The sequence below is a fragment of the Varanus komodoensis genome, unplaced genomic scaffold (assembly GCF_004798865.1).
Source record: "Varanus komodoensis strain SLA01 unplaced genomic scaffold, ASM479886v1 scaffold32, whole genome shotgun sequence".
Lineage (NCBI taxonomy): Eukaryota > Metazoa > Chordata > Lepidosauria > Squamata > Varanidae > Varanus > Varanus komodoensis.
The window spans coordinates 10,287,421-10,307,391 of record NW_025335798.1 but is presented as its reverse complement, the minus strand read 5'-3'; the positions used below and the strand labels follow the sequence as shown (position 1 = coordinate 10,307,391).

The 19,971-nt window shown below is 41.8% G+C and overlaps 1 protein-coding gene across 1 annotated transcript in view; it reads left to right on the top strand.

Moving 5' to 3' along the window:
- The window catches only part of SEMA5B (semaphorin 5B), a 303,228-nt gene that overhangs the window by 74,350 nt on the left and 208,907 nt on the right, over positions 1–19,971 (top strand). Inside the window, exon 3 of the mRNA XM_044438272.1 lies at positions 18,104–18,306. Coding sequence (XP_044294207.1) covers positions 18,156–18,306 — 151 coding nt within the window. The 5' untranslated portion in view covers positions 18,104–18,155. The remainder of the gene's footprint in view (positions 1–18,103; positions 18,307–19,971) is intronic.

Sequence of the window (19,971 nt, the reverse complement as noted above, 5' to 3'; positions counted from 1 at the left end):
CCCGGGAGGACCTGCCGCGGAGGAGGAGGAGCCGCGGGCTTTAACCCGCTGGCTGCACGGAGAGATGGACTGCTCACCCCCACCGCCCAGGAAGACCTGCCGCGGAGGAGGAGGAGCCGCGGGCTTTAACCCACTGGCTGCACGGAGAGATGGACTGCTCACCCCCACCGCCCGGGAAGACCTGCCGCGGAGGAGGAGGAGCCGCGGGCTTTAACCCGCCGGCCGCACGGAGAGACGGACTGCTCACCCCCACTGCCCGGGAAGACCTGCCACTGCCGCTGCGCCGCCCGGAAGACAACTGCCGGCACACTGCCGGCCCGGCTGCACCACACCTGGCCGGCATGCGCTCAGTGCACCCTTCTCTGCCCCCCTCCTCTGGCGCAGGTGAGAGCTGTTAATCACAGGTCGCTGTGTGTTTTCAAATGGCAACTCGTCTTTTAATGAAGCCCATGGGGAAGTGATGGGGAATGTGCCTGTGATTATCAGGAAGCTTTCCATGGATCTCTCCTCTAAAAACTAGGTGCGTCTTATGGTCAGGTGCGTCTTATAGAGCGAAAAGTACAGTAAGTAAGTAAGTAAGTTTTTGTATTTCCCCGGAGAAATGGAGGACTTGTATTGAAGGTGTGGGCTGGTTGGTGCTGCCACCTAGAGGCAGCTTTTACTTCTTTGGGAAGGGTGTGCAATTCTTCGTCATTCCTCTTCCTTTCTAAGTGGAAGACCCTGTGGAATGTTAAGCCTGTACTTCTGGACAACATTGCCTCCCACACTTCCACCATCCTTCTTGCTTGCTTTGAAGCACCAGGCAGTGGGGGGGGGGGAGGTGTTGCTGGAGGCACCTGTAGGCCAAAGGCCAGTTGCTCCAGGGGCATTACAAATGTATTTGCAAGAGCCTATAATACAGGGACTCTTGGAAGCTGCAGTATGGCATGTGCATGTGCATCCATGAATCTTTTTGCATATTGTATCTTTTGCATCCCCTTCATTAATAAAAGTATAGTCAAGCTATGGTTTTCCCAGTTGTAATGCATGACTGTGAGAGTTGGGCCATAAGGAAGGCTGAATGCTGAAGAATCGACACTTTTGAATTGTGGTGTTGGAAAAGGCTCCTGAGAGTCTCTTGGACTGCAAAGCTATCAAATCAGTCAATCCTAACAGACATCAACTCTGACTGTTCTCTAGAAGAACAGATACTGAAGCTGAAGCTCAAATACTTTGGCTACCCAATGGGAAGGAGGGACTCATGGGAAAACAGCCTGATGCTGGCTAAAAGAAGGCAAAAGGAGAAGGGGACAGCAGAGGATTAGATGGCTAGATAGTGTCACTGATGCAACAAACATGAATTTGGGTGATCTCTGGGAAACGGAGACAGGAGGGCCTAGTGTGCTATGGTCCATGGACTCATGAAGAATTGGGCATGACTTTGTGACTGAACAACAACAACAACTTTTTGCATATTATATTATATATATATTTTTTATTTATATCTTGCCTTTTTCCTACAAAGGGCTCAAGGCAGCTTACATTATCTCTCCTCCTCCATCTTATCCCCACAACAACAACCCTGTGAGGTAGGTTGGGCTGAGAGACTGTGACTGGCCCAAAGTCACCCAGTTGGCTCCATGGCCGAGCGGGGACTCGAACCTGGATCGCCTGAGTCCCAGTCCCATGCTCTTAACCACTACACCACACTGCAACTTTTGTTCATTGTTTTACATTCACAGAATGGGTCAGTTAGACTGTTATGCTTAGACTCCTTTGCTCCAGTAGCATAGTATGGTGCTTGAAGTGGTGGCCGTATTCTGAAATATAATTTTGAATTTCATAAGCAAGTAGATAAATGGTGATAAATTCCTATGATTAGCCCATCTGACATGCATGTCCACACACGTATATGTATGACATTCAGATAACAATGGATGTCAGTAATAAAATTCCATAGGTGGCACTGGACCAAGGGGAAATACTGAAACAGTAAGCTGAAAACAATTTCAATCCTTTTTAAGTGTACAGCAAGCCACAGCCTTGAATTTGCAAGAACTGTGCAGGACTGTCATGGACGGGACTTTTTAGAGGACTTTCATTCATAGAGTTGCCATAAGTTGGAGGTGATAGGACAGCACATTTAAAGCAATGATAACAAGAACAGCAAGAAGTAGTATGTAGCTACTCCATTTTTTTCTTGATGATGCATACTGACCGGAATACTGTGCAAGGATAAATAAGTGAGCCAGATCAGAACCTGATTCTTTTCAGGGAACTGAAGTGAGAGACTTTGTCCTTCCTAGGTCCTTATTGTAGGGATAGGGTGTTGGGTAGGCTGCAGCTCAGTGGGCTACATAGAGAAAGTCCCCAGCTTGAGCTAGATAAGGCTAGGGAAGAATCTTGCCTGAAACCCTGGAGAGCCACTGCCACTCTGTCAACAGCGCTGAGGCTAAGCTAGATGAACTGATGGTCCGATTCAGTGTAAGGCAACTTCGCCTGTGTCTAGTACCTTCTAAAATATTTTACAACCGCAGCCCCCAGGATGTCTCCATCTGTAATGATTTACAGTTCAATATTGAAACAATGCCACTGAGGTTTTAAGTTGTGAGCTAAGGCAAGTGGTAGATTGCAAATTAAAATGGAGAAGGGTGTTGGGTTTGTTTGGGGTTTTTTTTGGTCTGACATTCAGGCTTCATCTTTTGGTTTCCTATGCTGCACTGTTCCTGGATTGCTTCTTCTTTTCTTCTGGCAGCGTGTGATTTCTCCAGTTCTGTAAACTTCTGCAAAATTGAATCACCCAGCATGCCTCAGCAGGTTGTGTTGTGAAATAGTCTCAGATCCTCCGAGTGGCAAAAGAAGCCCCTCAGAGCACAATCCTATGCATGCTTAGACAGAAAAGGCCTCTAACTTGAGCATTCCCCAAGGGAATGGTTGGAGATGCTGGGAACTATAGGATTTTTTCTGTCTAAACATGCAAATGATTGAGCCTGGAAGACCTTTAAATTGACATAACAGAGAACCATTCATTTCAGCTAAATTAAAATCACTATGTAGGTTCACAGCAATCTCTTAAATTTAGTCTTGCATATTTCTGTTTCAGATAATTAAACTGAATTAACAAATCATCACCTAGCTCTCTGATTCATTTATTAGAATAGCACCTGCCTTTAAAAAAATTAAGTGCAAATGGAATTGAGCTACTTTAGGCATATTTTTTCTACTAAAGAATTGCTAAGGCAGTGGATATTGCAGACATTGCTTTTGTATTCCGTTGGATTTGGAAACCATCCCCAACATCTATGAAAAGGAAGCAGTGAGGAGGGATGTAGCAGATCTGTGTTTCCTGCAGGTGCATAGCCAGCTGAGCATGGTATCACATACATTGAAATATAATCTATGTTTTCATAAGAAACTCAAACAAAAGCTGGTTTAATTTCCTTTCTCAGTAGGTTCTCAGTCTGGCATCCATCCTAGAACCATACCCAAAATCTCAGAGCTGGAACATGCTCACTTCCCATTTGTTTTTTGGGCACTATATAGCAAACATCTTACAGAAGGGGAGACTTCTAAGAATCTTGACCCCCTTCAAGAATATTACGAGCACCTCCCCTGATTTTCAGGTTTCATGGGTGTGTGCTTCCATAAAGTCTACTCTGGATACTTTGCTTACAGAAATTCTATGAAAAATATGCTTTTTAAGACAGAAACCTGCTCCTGCTTTTCTGTGGTCTGTACAATGAGTGCAAAGGCATAAGGAGGACTGATTTTGACACTAATGCTTAAATGCTGTAAATGTAAAATTTCATTTTAATTTATTCAAATTCACATGGAGCAGGTAACCTCCAGCCTGATGGCTTAATCCAACCTGTAGAAAGCAGTGCAATATTAAATCCTGTAGTAGGTTTCCAAATTCAAGCTTGCTACAGATACTATCTTTGTCCCTCTTATTAGCCAATGAATGTCACTTTCTGAAGGTATCTGAGAAATTTCCTGCCATCATGGCACACTAATGATTATTTGTTAAGTCCCTGGTCATTTATCAGTGTTTCCATACAAACCCATGGTAATAAGGCCATTCATAGTGATCTGAACAGGCAAACCTAACGTTAGTCTCACACTGATCTCATGGGAAATGTTTTTCTTACCTCACTCCATTAGCATTAGGGGGAATTTTTACTAAAGGAACAGTATCTCAGGTTTATTGCTGTAATTATATGAGCTTTCCTTGTCAAGACTCTTGTCTTTGGTACTGGTGTTTATGTGTTGTAAAAACATGAAGCTAGGGGATGACATTTCGAGAATCCCATGGCTAGTCTAAATGGATCCGATAGGACTGTGACTGGTAGAAACTCCCATTGTAATACTGTAAAATGAAATTGCGTATACTGCAATCCTGGGTGAGATGGACAATCTTGTACTTGTGGCTGTCATGGGAAAAGAGATGATTTGTTGTGACTATTAACCAGAATGTTTGGAACAATCCCTTCCTTGTTTATCAGACACTGAGTGTTGCTTTGTTATGCAAAGACTGAGGTTATGTGTGCACAGTTCTAATTTTCTCTCTAGGGAGAGATTTTTCTTTTGGGTTGTCATTGTTTCATTAAGCTGGTTGCTAGGTGATTCAGGACAGGTAAAATAACGTATGTCTTTGCACAGTGCAGAGTTCACTGCCACATGATGCAGTGATGACCACCAGTTTGGGTGACTTTGAAAGGGGAATGGACTAATTAATGGAAGATAAGGCTATCAGTGGTCACTAGTCTTGGGCACTTGATGCTCCTTCTAGTAACAGAGGCAGCCTGCATATGCACACCAGTTGCTGAGGAATATGAACTGGAGGTTGCTGTTGCACTCATGACCTCCTTGTAAGTTTGAAGTGAGCAGCTGGTTGGCCATTGTGTGAACAGAATGCTATTCACACAGTGGACTCTTGGTCTGGTTACAGTGCAGCTTTTCTTACCTTCTAGTAGTCTGGGTAGGGTAAGCAGTAGGACAAAATAGCTTTTTGGCTCTAAAGAAATGTTTGCATATTTCATAACAAATTATCATAAATTACTCATTGCTTCTGATTAAATATAATGGAATGTTTCAGGAAAATAACTTTGCATCACTAGATGGTTTTATAAAGAAATCTGCAAAGTGAATAAATCCATCCTTATTCATAATGGATGTTAGATTTTACTGGGTAGTGTAATGATTATTCATAAAGTCTAATATCAAAGTAGATTTAATAATAATAGAGTTATTGCCACTTTAGAGTATTCCTGCATCAAATTTTCTATACATCTTGTTTATTTGTTCGGATTCTTGCTAATGTTAAACATAATTTGATGAAACATGAATTCATTTAAAGAAGAACCCAAAAGCATAACATTTGTGATTTTCCCAAGCACCTTTTCTGAGAATCTCTATGAAAATAATAAAATAACTTTTTATTAGTACTTCTTGGCCTGGCTTGGAGACTGGCAAAGCTCACAGTTGGCACTGGTTCACTGAACCCAGATACATGAAGTGTTATCCTATAAATTAAATGTTAATAGTACCCAGTAAATTTTGTACGCTGTAGTCCGTGCAAGCTGGTGCCAGAATAAATTCTTAGTCTTTTAGGTGCAGCATGATTCCTTCTTGTTTTTGCTGCAGCAGACTACGATGGCTGTAGAGGACGTTATTCCTTCTGCTACCTGGCCTGTCTGCAGGCTCCTGTGCACACCACAGCACAGATCATTGTAGAGCAGAAATGGGGGCTGACAGTGTTCTGGCTTCTTCCCTCAGGAAAGGGTGCAGAGTTGGAGTATATAGTGAGGGGTGTCAATGCTGAATCAGGCATGGTTTCTGCATGTGGTGTCCCACTCATGAGCTTACTTGAATTCACCCAGTTGGCTTGGAAAGTAAACACATCAAGGATCACGTGCATCACATTTTGACTTCTTTAAAATGCAGCTTTTAAGAATACTGGTTTCTCACCCCATGGGAGAAATCTGGCAGTCACAGTGACTGACTTAAAGGGAAAAAAAGCACTTCCATGCTCCAGCAGAGGATATGATACTGTAAGCAAGAGTGATGGATTTGGCACATCATGGAATATAATTGTACTGTTTTGTTCTATATTATAAAACAAAACTACTATTCATTGCATAAACATAGCTATAGGTAAAATGCACAGTGTTTGCCAGGGCTATGAGAAGAATGTTCCCTCCATTTTTGCTTTCGTTTTGCAACACAAAGTTTCTGACAGGAGGAACTCAAGGGCATCTCAATTGGTGATGGATGATTGTAGTCAGAGAGGGTAAGGCTTCATTTTTATTAAGGGTTTCTGGATTAAAAAAAGAAAAGAAAGATTTTACCATATTCGGTTCACTGGACCAGTCTGTCATTGCAGCATTTCACAGCTGTCAGGTTTTATAACATTTATATTTCTTAGTGTTTATTCAGCCAATGAGGTTTTTGAATATTCTTTTATTCATTTGTTCCTGCGCTTCTTAGATTTAAAGTCCCATTTTATTAAAATGGTGAATTTAGCCAACCATAAAAAGAACCATAGTTTCACCCCTGCTTCGCCCACTTTGTTCTCTCTTTAAACCAAAAGCAAAAACAAACTTAACACACAGGAAAATCTCCTCCTTCCAAATTGCAGTAAAGAATTTTTCCCATCCTCTTGTTTTAGTCCCAAGATAATGGCTAAACAGGCTTCACTACAGTAGAATTGATGGCTATGCTTGCGGGCGGGTGGGGGGGGGGACCTGAGAGAAAAGTATCACTTCTGCTTATAAACAGCAGATATTAATCTCTGTGTACTTGTAAACACATGAAAGTGCACATAAAGCCCCAAACATTTCAGTGATAGCAGATTTATACATCCATGGAAAAATGCTATCAGAGTTTTAAAAATACATATATCATATTTATAACTTGACCTTTTCCTTCAAGGAATTCAAGGGAGCTCCAACAAATTCTCCTTTTTTCCATTTTATCCTCACAACAACCCTGTGATGTAGGTTAGGCTGAGAGTTTGTGGCTGGTCCAAATCACCCTGTGGGCTTTGTGGCCTAGTGAGGAGTAGAACCCATATCTCCTGGATCCCACAAGCCTGCTAACCACTGCAGTACACTCAAATCTGTTTCCTGCATTGAAAGGAGTAGGACAGCCCTTGAAGCTGAGGGAACTGTGCATAGAAGGGGTTCCTGTAGACATATCAAGTCAACTGATTGCAGTACTGGTAACTTCTATCATGTAAAAAGTAGTAAAATTATGAAAGATCTATGGAGGAGAAGGATCTGTCAAGGTAACCTAGCAAAAGAGGGAATGAACAGTGAGACGCACTGCCTCGAAAGAAGATAAATAAATGAAATGATGCTTGTTGTGGGAACTTCCAGCCTTAGCTTGAATGGTGATGGTTCAACCGTACCTAACTTAACACTTGTGTTAATAAGAACATAGGAAACTACCTCATATGGAGTCCGATTGTCAATTCATTTCATGGGACAATTAACTAGGTTGAGGAAGATCTTTACTTTCATTGAGGAAAATAGCAAATGAGAAAAGGATTCAAAATACATTTATTTATTTATTTATTTATTTATTTATTTATTTATTTATTTATTAAAACATTTTTATGCCGCCCCATTCGCCGAAGCCTCGGGGCGGCTTACAACATAACATCAGTCTTGATAGTGTTTAACACAGTTGTTTAGCTAACCATTTGTTTATTTTAATGTCCAGCTTAGTGGTGAAGGATACAGGGAGAATGGACCTGGCACATTTCACCCAATTAAGCATGACAAGGATGAGAGCACCCAAACTATGTTTTATTATTCTTGAGAATAAGATTGATCACAGAAAAATGGCAATCAACCCAGAAAGCTTGGCAGAGTCCCCTTTTATTCCTTAGCTGGCCAGGTAGTGATGGTAGCTGCCTATTGGACTGAAGTTCCCGCTGTGAGCATATTTGAATTCAAGTGGTTCTCGTACTTACCTGGGAGGCTGAGCTACCTGGCAGTTGGTAGGAGATTGCTCTGGTAGGAGATTGCTCAATCTCTGGTGTATGTAATGTTCCGGTTTACCCCTATGATGCCTGTTGATGTGACCAGCCTGCCCAGGCTTAATGCTGGCTAGCCAGATACGTCCTAATGTGGGATTTTTCATTTTTATTGTTTTAGTTGGGCTTTCTTTTACACTTTTACTTACTGTAACAGATTTTGTGCACTGCACAAGAATTTGTTAATGGAAGGTTAATTTTTTAGTATCTAAATATTGAAATCCAAGCCAGAGAAGAATTTCTGTCTTACTTATCCTGTGATATAGATCCCAAAACATTATCCCCCTTCTCTTTAAGAAGTAGAATGGTGATAGTGCTACAACAATGATGAGTGATGGGAACAATCAGGTAGGAAAGGAGCTTGGATCATCTCTTCATTCCTGCCCTGTGGAAAGCCCCAGTGGCTCTTTGGAGTTGTAGTTTGCCCAAAGGCTGCTTCAGTGGCAACTGTACAGTCCTTGTAACCATTGGACCTTCTTTCCTGTTGTTCTAGTATGTTGACAGGGGAAGGATGGAAAGGTTCAGTCTCCCTCCTTATCTTATGTCATCTTACTGCTCCCAGAGAATGCCACCACAGCTGTTTCCACAATATCTCCTATAAGTGCAATTTAAGGTAAGGAATGGAGATCATTTTGAGAATCAGGTGGCTGGCAGTGAGGGTTTTTTTTTTTTTTTTTGAAAGATTGTGTAGAGGTGGGCAGTCTCAAACAGTTGCATTGGTTCAGAAAAAAAACCTATTTCTGAGCCAGTCCAATTCAGGCAGGGGATGAAGCATGCCCATTGCTGCTGAGAAAAACATTGGCTGATTGACCTTAAAAATAATGTATGTTCATATATAGAGATGGTTCCCAGTGATTTTATGAAAGGAACAGACTCTGGCTTCTGATGGTGAATTCTCATTAGCTATGCAAATTTTACAACTTATGTGAATAGTCTGTACTAAGAACAGAACATGTACAATCTTGTAGATTGGTTTTGTAAGGAAGATTCCTGTTCTGGGAGTACATCCTAGTCATGGAATTTGTTCTGCAGAATTGTGTGTTTTGCTCTCAGTCTTACACTATGAATGAACTTTGGGAGTCTGAGTTACAAGGCCTTGAATTTCATCTTTGGAGGAAAGTTTCATCTTTGCAGAAAAAATTAATTTAATCTTGTATTGCTTTCCTTGCCCATTACATTACCTGTGTATCAATTCTAGGTTGGAACACATGTGGAATGGGAGGCGAATATATTTGCAAAGCACTGTGTCTCTATTATAGAATATGATTTGAGTTCTGGACTTTATAGCTTCTAGCCATCTCATGAAGAATCCTTAGAAGCACTTCTTCCTTAGATTCTCCAGAAATTTCTGGAGCTCAGCATACTAGATGCATAGAAAGACTACAGATGAGCATCTAAGGATGGTGTATATTTATGACTGGCACATTGTAATTTGAAGTGGCTACCAAGTGCTAACTTGGTGCTTTATTCTACTTTTAGTGTGGTTCCAAATATTAGGGAAAAAAGTATACTAGAGATGAGCAACACTGAACTTTCCATAGGAAGAGTTCTGAAAGCAGAGACAATAATTCAAAATGTAGGAAGCAAAACAAGAGTTTTGAGTGGAGGGGAGAGTTGAGTATTTGGAAGATGCCTTGAAGGGCATGATTCCCTTTGTTGCCTGCTAACCCACCCCCTTGAGAAATGGACTGCACTGTGGGTGCACGAGGCATAGACTCCTTTCCCTGACTGTGAAGTAAAGAAGATGCTGCCAGCTCAGCATCATCATGTTTTTAACTTTTTCTGTTGGTGATCAGTGTCACCTACATGTGTCCCCTGCATGACATTCCTAGTGCATGCCCCAATCTAGTAATGTTATTTCATTTTGTAAAACACAGCAGAGTCTCTTTGTGAAGTCTGCACCTAATCGCTTCTCTTGAAGAATTACCACCTTATTTAAAAACAGTTGTGCCTAGCCAGCCAATTAGACATTCTCAGCTCCACTTTTTGATCATGGAAGCACAAACTAATTCTCAATGCAGAATATGTTCTCATTAAAAGAATGTTTCCAGAAAAGAACATTGTAGTTGGCAGTAACATATTACTTATTTAGCTTTTTTGTATTATTAATGAGGACATGGGCAATGGAAGCCTGGCAGGGGGTCTTGAAGAGCAGCGGTGTCTTATTGTTCATATAACCATCTTCACTTCTTCTGAAGTTGGTGCTTCAGGGCTGTGCTGTTTGCTGGCCTTGATACCAGAGAACACTGAGGGCCACCTACTGCAACTAGTGACATTCTTTGGCTCAGACATGTTCTCCAGAGAAAGTTAGAAAAGTAGTCCAATTACAAGTGATATCTGTGTACAATTACAAGTGATATCTGTGAAGAACTAACAAAGGCAAAGTTTGGGTTTAGTGTCCACTAATCTGACTGGAAGTGTTGCATCAATGGCTAAGTAATTAGAGAGTGGCTCAGTAGCAGGGCATATGCTTTGCCTGCAGAAGGTCCCAGGATTGCTCCTAGTCGTCTTCAGGCAGGGCAAGGAAGTAATCCTGCCTGAAATCCTGGGAAGCTGTTGCTGGTCAGTGTTGACAAGATAGACCAAAGATCCAGCTCAGCATAAGGGTGTTCCTATGTTCCAGTCTAGTTTGTCTGTATAGAGTTACTATTTCTGCAATGTTTTGGTGCTAAAAAATAGCAGAAGCTCAGGGCCAACTCTTTATCCAATGGAATGTATACTCGGGAGGTAGCAAGAGCACACAGCTGCTTCATCAACCAAATGTCTCATGTGATCCAGGTAGATCTGATGTATGACTTATGTTTTTGCAATGTATTTGTTTTTAGCCCATGGCAGTTGTAGGCAGGCAGTTGTAATAACATTTGGTGTTTTAACTATGATTACAACCACACATCTACTATTTACTGTACTGTACTTTTACATTGATAATCCTCTTTTTTCCTCTTGCAAGTAACCAAGGCAGCTTACAAGACCATCGTTCTCTTCATCTTATCTTCACAGCAACCTGTGCCTTAAGTTAAGCTGGGAGTCACTGAGTTTCATTGCTCAGTAGAGACTAGAACCTGGGTCTCTTGAGTCCCAGTCCAACATTCTAACCACAATACTACATTGGTACTCAAAAGCTCTCTTCCAAGGAAAGGGAAGAAATCTAATTTCGAAACATTTCCTTCCCTATAATCTATCTCAGCTACTTTATTATGTAATTTGTGTTGATGTTTATTTTTAATATTTTAATGTAAACAGCTTTGTGTTTTATGCCTGAAAAGTATATGTGTCTTAAGTACACTTTATATATTATTATAGTGATGCAAAATTAGGAAACGGTTGCACAAGACTTTGCATAGTGTTGTAGCATTTAGGTTCTAGAACAGTGCTCACATTCCCAGTTCTGGCCAGTTAAATATTCCAAAACCAAGAGGAAATTAATCACCAAAAGGGGAGGCAAAAGAGGTAATATATTTGCATAAACTAAATGGTATGTTTAGATGAAAATTTAGAAATAATTGCTAGAATTTAAATAGGCATTCAGTGCAGAGGACTGACCAGGTGATCTGTGTACCTGCTGTCCAAAAGTTAACTGTAGGTAGGCAACCATGTTGCTTTCTCTTCTGGTGAGTCTTTCTCTTAAACCGAACTTAAATTGGGCAGCCCTTCAAACAGAGAATGCCTTCAAATTGAGGACTGTCCTCTTTAAAGTATGACGCACACTTTCCATATCAGAAAGGGCACTTTTTGATACAGCCCATAATTTCTAAAAGACATTTAAAATACTGACAGTAAGTGAGAGTTAAGGCAAGTCTAGCCTGCAGGCATAGTCTAATGGATAGAAAGGCAAGGAAGCAGAAAGAACACAAGAAGAAGGAGATGAAGGAAAATGAGCTTACAGGTAAAGGCTAGAAGAAATAAATCTGTCTTCAAATGCAGTTTAAACAAAACAAAAGTCATCCAGGAAAGGCTTTCATAGATAAGAAATTACAAAGAGATGAAAACCTGAGTAATGAACTAATGAGATTTTACATTTGATAAAATGTAAATGCCAATAAAATTAAGGGAAATAGATAAGCAATTAGAAAGCCAAAAGATAAGGAGGAGTCATGAAGCCATTTATAAGCTGAAATACATTTCATTGAAATCCTGTGGAGAAATAGATGCTAAGTAGAGGTGAAAACTGGGTAGAACAAAAAGCAAGGAAAAATAAACAAGGTGCAGAACTTAAACAAAAAAATCCTCAGGGAATGACATGTAGATAAGTGGATTACATGGTGAACTATGTTCAGGCATGATGTTGTTGCCATGAAGGTGTCTCTGCCCCAGTTAGAACAGAAATTGCCGCCAGCATGGTGTAGTGGTTTGGACTAAGGCTCAGAAGACCCAGATTCCGATTCTCAGTCATGGAGATTACTGGTAACTTTTGGCCTGGCATTCCTTACCTTAGCCTAACATACCTCACAAAGATGTTAAGAAGATAGAAACATGGAAGAGCTTTTTGATGCCCAAGCAGGCTATAAAGATAATTCTGTTCTTGCTTTTCCCTGCTGCAGCTGAAGCATATGGAATCTCTGTTGCAGTCATGCTGGGCAGGGATTGCTTTGATTGCATGTGCTGTAGCAGATAGTACTTTCTTGGTGTTTGGTGGTGGTAGTGGTAGTAGTCATCTAATCTAATTAGCAGTGTATTCCTAAGCAAGGGGACTAGAGAAAGGAAGTGAGGAGAACACTAGCTAATCTAATAAGGATATGAGTTGTTGCATTTGTCCTGAAACCCTCAGCTGAATGTCCAAGAATCTCTGCTTCTCAAGCAAATAGATAAACTTCTGAACTTGCAAGGTCTACAGTGCATACTGAAGGTTCAGTTTCATGTAAGAGCCTTGTAAGGCAATGAAATTAACTCACAGGGTTGGGCTGTGCCATGTATGGAAACTAACTAGAGAGCCTCAATGGTTGTTCCAGCAAGGAGCATAGCTCTGCCTGGGTATGCGAGGCAATGGACCTGTCTGGGTGAACAAGGCAGCAAGCTGGCTTGGCAGAGTGGAACTCTGGCCCTGCAAAGGTGGCTAGGCACTGTATGTAGGGATCTGATGACGCTGGGAAGTCCATTTTCTTTGAGCTCTTTGAATTTCTTTGCTGCTTACTTCCAATATGATGATCAGAAGCAGACAGAGTCATTTTTCCCCATGGACTTCCATCTGTTAGGCATGCCACAGTTAGCACATATTGAGCAATTTGTGCAAATTTCTGCTGTTTATTAAATTGTACTATTGTGGAAATTGGAAACTCCATAGTTTTAATGTGTGGGTTACGACCTGTCCTAAATACAGAAATCTGTAGGCTGCCTTGACAGCAGCAAGTTGGCACCAGTGCAGGGCTAATAAACTGGAATCCAGGGGTCTGAATTGTGAAAATACATACGATTCCCATCCAGTCATATTTCTCATACATCTCTAACAAGGGCTGGGATGAGAGAAGGTTCATGCGGAATGTTCTTAGGAACCATTTAAACCCTGGCTGATTCTTAAAGATAAACGAATGAGAGACTGTCCATATCGTTGCGACCGCATTGGTGAGGGTGTTCAAAGATAGGCTGGACATGCACATGGTGGACATGTCATGAGCGGAGCCGGCTGGAGCCAGGGGTCAGACTAGATGGTCCGGGAGACCCTTCTGACTTGCTCTGTTTCTATGTTTCTATATCGAATCTTATGATGTAAGAGAGGAAGAACATGCACGGTGCCTGAACTTAAGTGCAATTATCTAGTTGAAAATTAAGGATCTATGGCTGGACTCAGGATGGGGTAGAACAAAAGAGTCAAAAGCTTAACTCTGAGAAATGAGATAGAACCTTAGGGAGTTTAAGATTGGCTCACTGATAATTAATGAAACATGCATTTGAAAAACAGGTTGAGGTATAAAGGACAAAAGTGGGGCAAGGGTACTCGAAAGAATGGACCTGCCTGCGATGAATCTTTCCATGTTTTCCATAAGGCCAGTTTAGTGATATGCTCATAGATTGTCTGACTGTGGGGAGGTGATCTAGTAGCCAGGTAAGCATTTGCAGGTACCCAGAGGTCCATGGGGACAGGCCTTCTTAATTCAATCAGTGGAGGGCCCACTTAGCCTGTTTGATACTAGCTCTCCTCCTGCCATCCACAACTCCCATTCCAAGTAGTCTTAAAGCCTCTCAGACGTGCTGCTTTTCTCAGAACAAAATGGTTACTTTAGAACAGATGCTGATGGACACCATCTGTACATAAAGCTATCATGGCTGAGCTCTCTGTAGCATTTTCCACAAGTGAAAGGCAAAATTAATGAGAACACATACATTCTGGAGGAGCTTAAGTTGACTCAGCCAAAACTATCTTGTCCTTAGATCACTCAGAAATTGAATAAAACTTGGGAAAGGTGGTGAGCCCTGTCCTGTGCTATCTCATTTAGCACTTAACTTTACCTTGATTCACAGCCCACTGCAGTCACAGCAATTCCTGCCCTTAATTTTAGTAGCCTCTTGTGTCAGACTGAGTTCCTGTAGTGCCTGATTATATAGGTTTTCTCAGTCAGACATCCTGCTGAAGTCACTAGGCATTCAAGGTGAGTGTTCCTTCTCATTTATCAAGGAGTGTGTAGAAAAGTTTAATTTCAGCGCACCACTCCCTGGTATCATTGAGTGGAAACATGTATTTGTAGAGTTTAGCTCCTTCTGAAGCAAATTGAAAATAATTATTGAAATGGCTGGATGAAGAATTTAATTTCTAATCTCTCCCCTTCCTCAAAATAATTAGTTAAGTGGAATATCTGGTTTTTAAAATATTGTTGCCATTAAGTACCTCTTTATATCCCTTTAAAAACATTCTAAGAATGAACATCCTCTACCTGCATGTTATGAAAGAAAAACATCCGCCTTCCCAGCCCATGCTGGCTGGAGGCTGCAGAGACTTGTAGGACTTCTTTCTGTATAAACATGCATAGGATTGCAAACCTATTCCCTTTCTTCTGGTTGGTATTTGCACTAGTTGAATGATAAGAATGTTTAATTTTCTGCTTGACCTTTCAGATCCATTTGATTTATCAGCAGTTAATATTGTGGGGCCAACTAATTAGGGGCCTTTCTTTAAAACTGGGCAATATGTGTCCCATTTGTAGTTGAATGCTTTTTCAGGGTCCTGGCATGGAAACAGCTGTGGTGACCCTGTGTGATGACATATTTATTTATTTAAGACTTTTATGGACTATCCATCCACTGGCATCTCGGGATGGTTTACAACAAAGCAACAGATAAAATAGGGCAGAGCATCCAATAATTCAGTAATACAAAAACCACATTAAAACCGATTAAACATTGAAATAATGGGAAAATAAAAAGGTTTTCATCTGGTACCAAAAAGAAAAAAAGTCTTGGCGCCAGGTGAACCATTCTGGGGAGCATATTCCATAATACCAGAAGACCCTTCTCCAGGTAACCACCCTCCTAATCTCTTCCAAGGAGGGCTCCTGAAGAAGGACCTCAAGGGGCAGGAGGGCATATAGGGAAGGAGGCGCTCCTTTAGGTATCCAGGACCCAAGTCATTAGGAGAAGGACAGGGAGAGTGTGAGCTTATTAATTCCCCTTGATTTCTTGGCAGTTTTTGATACCATTGACCACTGTATCCTTCAGAAGCAATTGTCTGAGTTGGGAGCAGGGGTTACTCTGTTGCAGTAATTTTATTCCTGTTTGGATGGTTGCCTGCAGAAAGTGGTCCTTGGGGAATATTGCATGGCCCATTGGATTCTCCAGTGTGTGGTTTTGCTAGAGCCAGTTTTGTCCCACAGCTGTTTAACATCTACAGGAAACAATTGAGTGGAGTTATCAGGAGTTTTGACATGCATTGTTATCAGTATGCTGATGACATGCAACTCTAGTTCTCTTCCTCAAGTGAGGTTGTGGATATGTTAAATTGGTGCCTGGCTACAACAATGGATTGTATGAGGAGGGCCAATAAACTGAACCTTAATCCAGACCAAGATGCTGTCAGTGGGTGGTTCTTCTGATGAGATGGTGGATACTCAACCTTTTTTTGCTAGGGACACACTCCCTCAGAAGGAGCGGATTTGTGACTTGAGGGCTCTCATGCAGCCTTCTTTGCTACCTGAGGCTCTAGTGGCCTTGGTGGTACAGACTGCCTTCCACCAACCTTAGTTATCTTATCTAAACAGGGAGAACTTGGTTTCTATTGTCTATGCTGTGGTAACTTCCAGGCTAAATTACTACAGTGCACTGTATATGGGTCTGCTCTAACAGATAGTTCAGAAGCTGTATGTTGTGCACAACTCAATTACTATACTGGTATCAGGCACCAGAAGGTTTGAACACATAACAATGATTCTGACCCACGTGCTGGAAGCCCAATGTTTCAACTCCAGTTCAAGGAGCTGGTTGTGACCTACAAGGCCTTACAAGGCTTACAGCTATAATCCCTGATGGAGCACCTCTCCCAGACTGAACCTGCCTCTACACCACATTCATTATCCAAGCCCTTCCTCCATGTATCTGAGGGAGTTGCAAAAGCTGTCAGTGAGGGAAAGAGCCTTCTTTATGGTGGCCCCCAATTATGAAATCATCTCACTGAGTAAGCCTGTCTGGTGTCAATACTGTTACCTTTTCAGTGCCAGGTTAAAACCTTCTGTTCCTGGGTATTTAGCATCACGTGATAAGATTTTGAATTCATCTTGATTTTTCCTGTCGTTTTTAGATACACATATTCCTTTCTGTGTGGTATATTTATATTTTCCTGTACATTATATTATAATATATTTTTAGTTATATTTTTAAGCTTCCTGAGAGCTTAGGTAATGGTGTAGTATAGATATGTAATAAATGAAATGAAATCATCCCTCTGTGTCATACTAAATATGAAGCTGATGCTGAATCCAGAGATGTTTCCTCTAAGGAAGCACGCTCTTGCTGTAGCAGCAATATTTCATTGTCCTTGTACTCCAGTTAGCCCACCTATTGCTCTTGCTGTGCAGAGTGCTTTCTGTGAGGTCACAGGTGCCCACTAGGCCCCTTGTATTGGTGGCAAGCAGCACAATTCCTCCCTTCCATGCCCCGTAAACATGTTTTAAAGGCCCTGGCTGCATTTCTGGAGTGCTCATCAAGTGTCATGTGCATTTATATGTATATTTTTCAGACCTTTCCAAACTTTTTGCAAGTCTGCTCTTGCCTCCTACATGATATGCTATTTCAGGAACTTTCATTCGAAACTGCTTAATATTGCTAAAATGTCTTTGCTGACTGTGCACTGCCCTGCTATGCAAAGCCAGTGTCACACACATACCAAGAGAGATACGGGTATAGTCCTGCAGTAAGTAAGTCTACCTAAATCCATTACGTGAGGATAGAATACTGCTGTACAGGTGGAGAGTCAAATAGTATTTAAAGGCTTTTTGCATTTGAACAATAATCCCACAAGCCCCTTTAAAGAACCAGGAGCGTCATATCTTGACTGCACAAAGAGCTGGACCCCGGAAGTTGATGGAAAAAGGGGACCTCCTGCTTGTTCCATTAATCGTGGCAGCTGTTTGGATCCAGTGCATAATAAATGTGCAATAAGACATAAAATAGCCTTGCTCCTGTTCTCTACCTTTTCTTAAAAAGGTTCACTAAGAGAGGTTACTTTGTTTATCACCCACTGTGACACAACATCTGATAACACCTATAAAACTTGTCCCACTGCATTTTACAGGACTGATATTACATATGAATGAATATAGCAATGAATATATTGTCTATGGTAGAAACCCTATTTATCCAAGAGCAAATGCTAGATTAGGAAGCTGAGAAAATAAAATAACTTGTCGACATTCGTGCACATATCCACCTGCTCTGTCAAGGTTGCCACTTGGCCCTGGAGAATCAAATGTTTGCTTGTTTTGCCTCCATTCTTCCTCAAGTCCACGAACTAATCATGTAGAAAGACCTATAATGCCATATTGAATGTTTTCAGTGCTGATATTTAATTGATCTCATGGATAGACCATGTGAGTAGAGAAAAACCTCACCAAATTCAGTTTTCCTAGATCCTAATTTTTCCTCATTTATTTCTTTATATTTTAGGTATCCTCCAGGGGCCTACCTTGGATGCTAAAACAGTAGCACATCATCAATCATGGTTGTTTCAGGATTAAAGGCTGTTCCACTGTCATTGCCAAGCCTTTTCTTTCTCACTTTTCACCTCTCTGCATCTCAGAATATTATTGACTATCCTGAAGATGAACAACAGTGCTCAAGAAGAGAGCATCCTGTGATTTCCTTTGAAGGTGAGAGATCTTCCCTTTTTATCTCTCTCCCTTGTTTGAGGAGGTGTTTGGGTCACTTTGGACAGCTGCTTTCTGGAGACTTTCCTAATTTCTTTTAAAGTGCAATTTTCTAACCAAGTGTGTGTGTGTGTGGGGGGGGGAACTTGTCCTGTCGTATTTTTACATCCAATTTCTGCTTTATTTTGAAGGGTACAAAGGGAGCTCTTTCAAAAATTCAAACACATTTTCTCAAATGTTCAATGAGCTCTCTAGTTTGGTAATTTAGGATCCACAACCTTTCAATGAATGATGGCTATTTGAGTAGATCCCTTGCTCAGTACTTTGTGGTATAAGCTACCATAAACACTGAATAATGGACTAGATGGAAATACATTCCTTCAAGCTGTATATGTTAAGGGACTGTCTGTGCCTACAGATACGCTATAAACCATTGACTATAACTTTCCAGATGGTGACTGGAGAATCCATCAGTTCTTCGTCATGGCCTCTGTGCATCACACATATGGGTTGCTGCACCTGCGCAGTGCCTAGGCCGGAAAGATCGAAAGCTAACGGTTTTGGTGGGAAAACTCCACTCCCCTCCCCCTCAGTAGTATGCATAGAGCGGAGTGTCCGCCATTTTCTCCAGTCTTTTGCAACCGCCGTTCGCTGTGCCTCGTGCCTGCTCGTCTCTTGCTCAACTCAGTATTTGCTCTTTTATTCTTATTGCTCTTCGTTCCTATTACCAAGTTATTATTCCATTGTTATACTTCTCTCTCTTTTTCTTCGTTCTTACCTAAAAAAAAATTAACAAAAATATTATCTTTCCCTCTTTCCTATATTCTATTCCTTCCTTTTCTACAATGGCGCAGCGGGCGGCCTTCCGCAAATGTGCGGAATGTGGGTCCAAAATGTCTCCAGTGGACCCTCATGACTTGTGCCTCCTTTGCCTTGGTGAGGGGCACAGGATGGATAAATGCCGCCATTGCCTTGCTTTTACGAAGCAAGCGCGAAAAAATAGGGAGAATCGCTTGCGAAAGCTCCTATGGGACCAAGCGCTGATGCAATCGGATCAGCCTCTGGCAAAGCCCAGGCTGGCGCATGCTCCATCCACCAAGCACAAGGCCATTGCTTCAACTGCATCCTCAAACATGCCCGGAAAACGCCCTTTGTCCACGCTGCCCATGCCTCAGCTGCAGCCATCGGATGATGGAAATTCCCCCTCTGGGCCGGCTCAACAATCCCTCTCCTCCCTGCGTAAACAACGGGACAACAGGAAGCACGAAGGGTCGGATCACTCTTCTGCCCCTAAAAAGGTGAAGAAAGACAAAGTGGCCAAACTGCCCCATAAGAAGAGGCATAGGGATTTGGGCTTGACAGCACCATCGATCCTGATGGCAGCTTCGGTACCAACACCATCGGTACCGGTGCTTCAGGCGGCGATGCAGGTTACTCCACCGGGGTCTCTGATACAACCTCTCAACAGGGTTTACCTATTGAGTTCTACCTATTGAGTTCTACCTATTGAAACTGCATCATGAGTCTATCTCCGATGGGGAGATTCAAGACTCCCCTCCCAGGACTCGGTCTCCGACCCTGATGCCTCCGGCGGGAGTTCAGGATCCAGGTCCAGCCTCTCCACCGCCACCTCATTCCCGGATAGACGAAAGGCAAGAAGAAGGATGG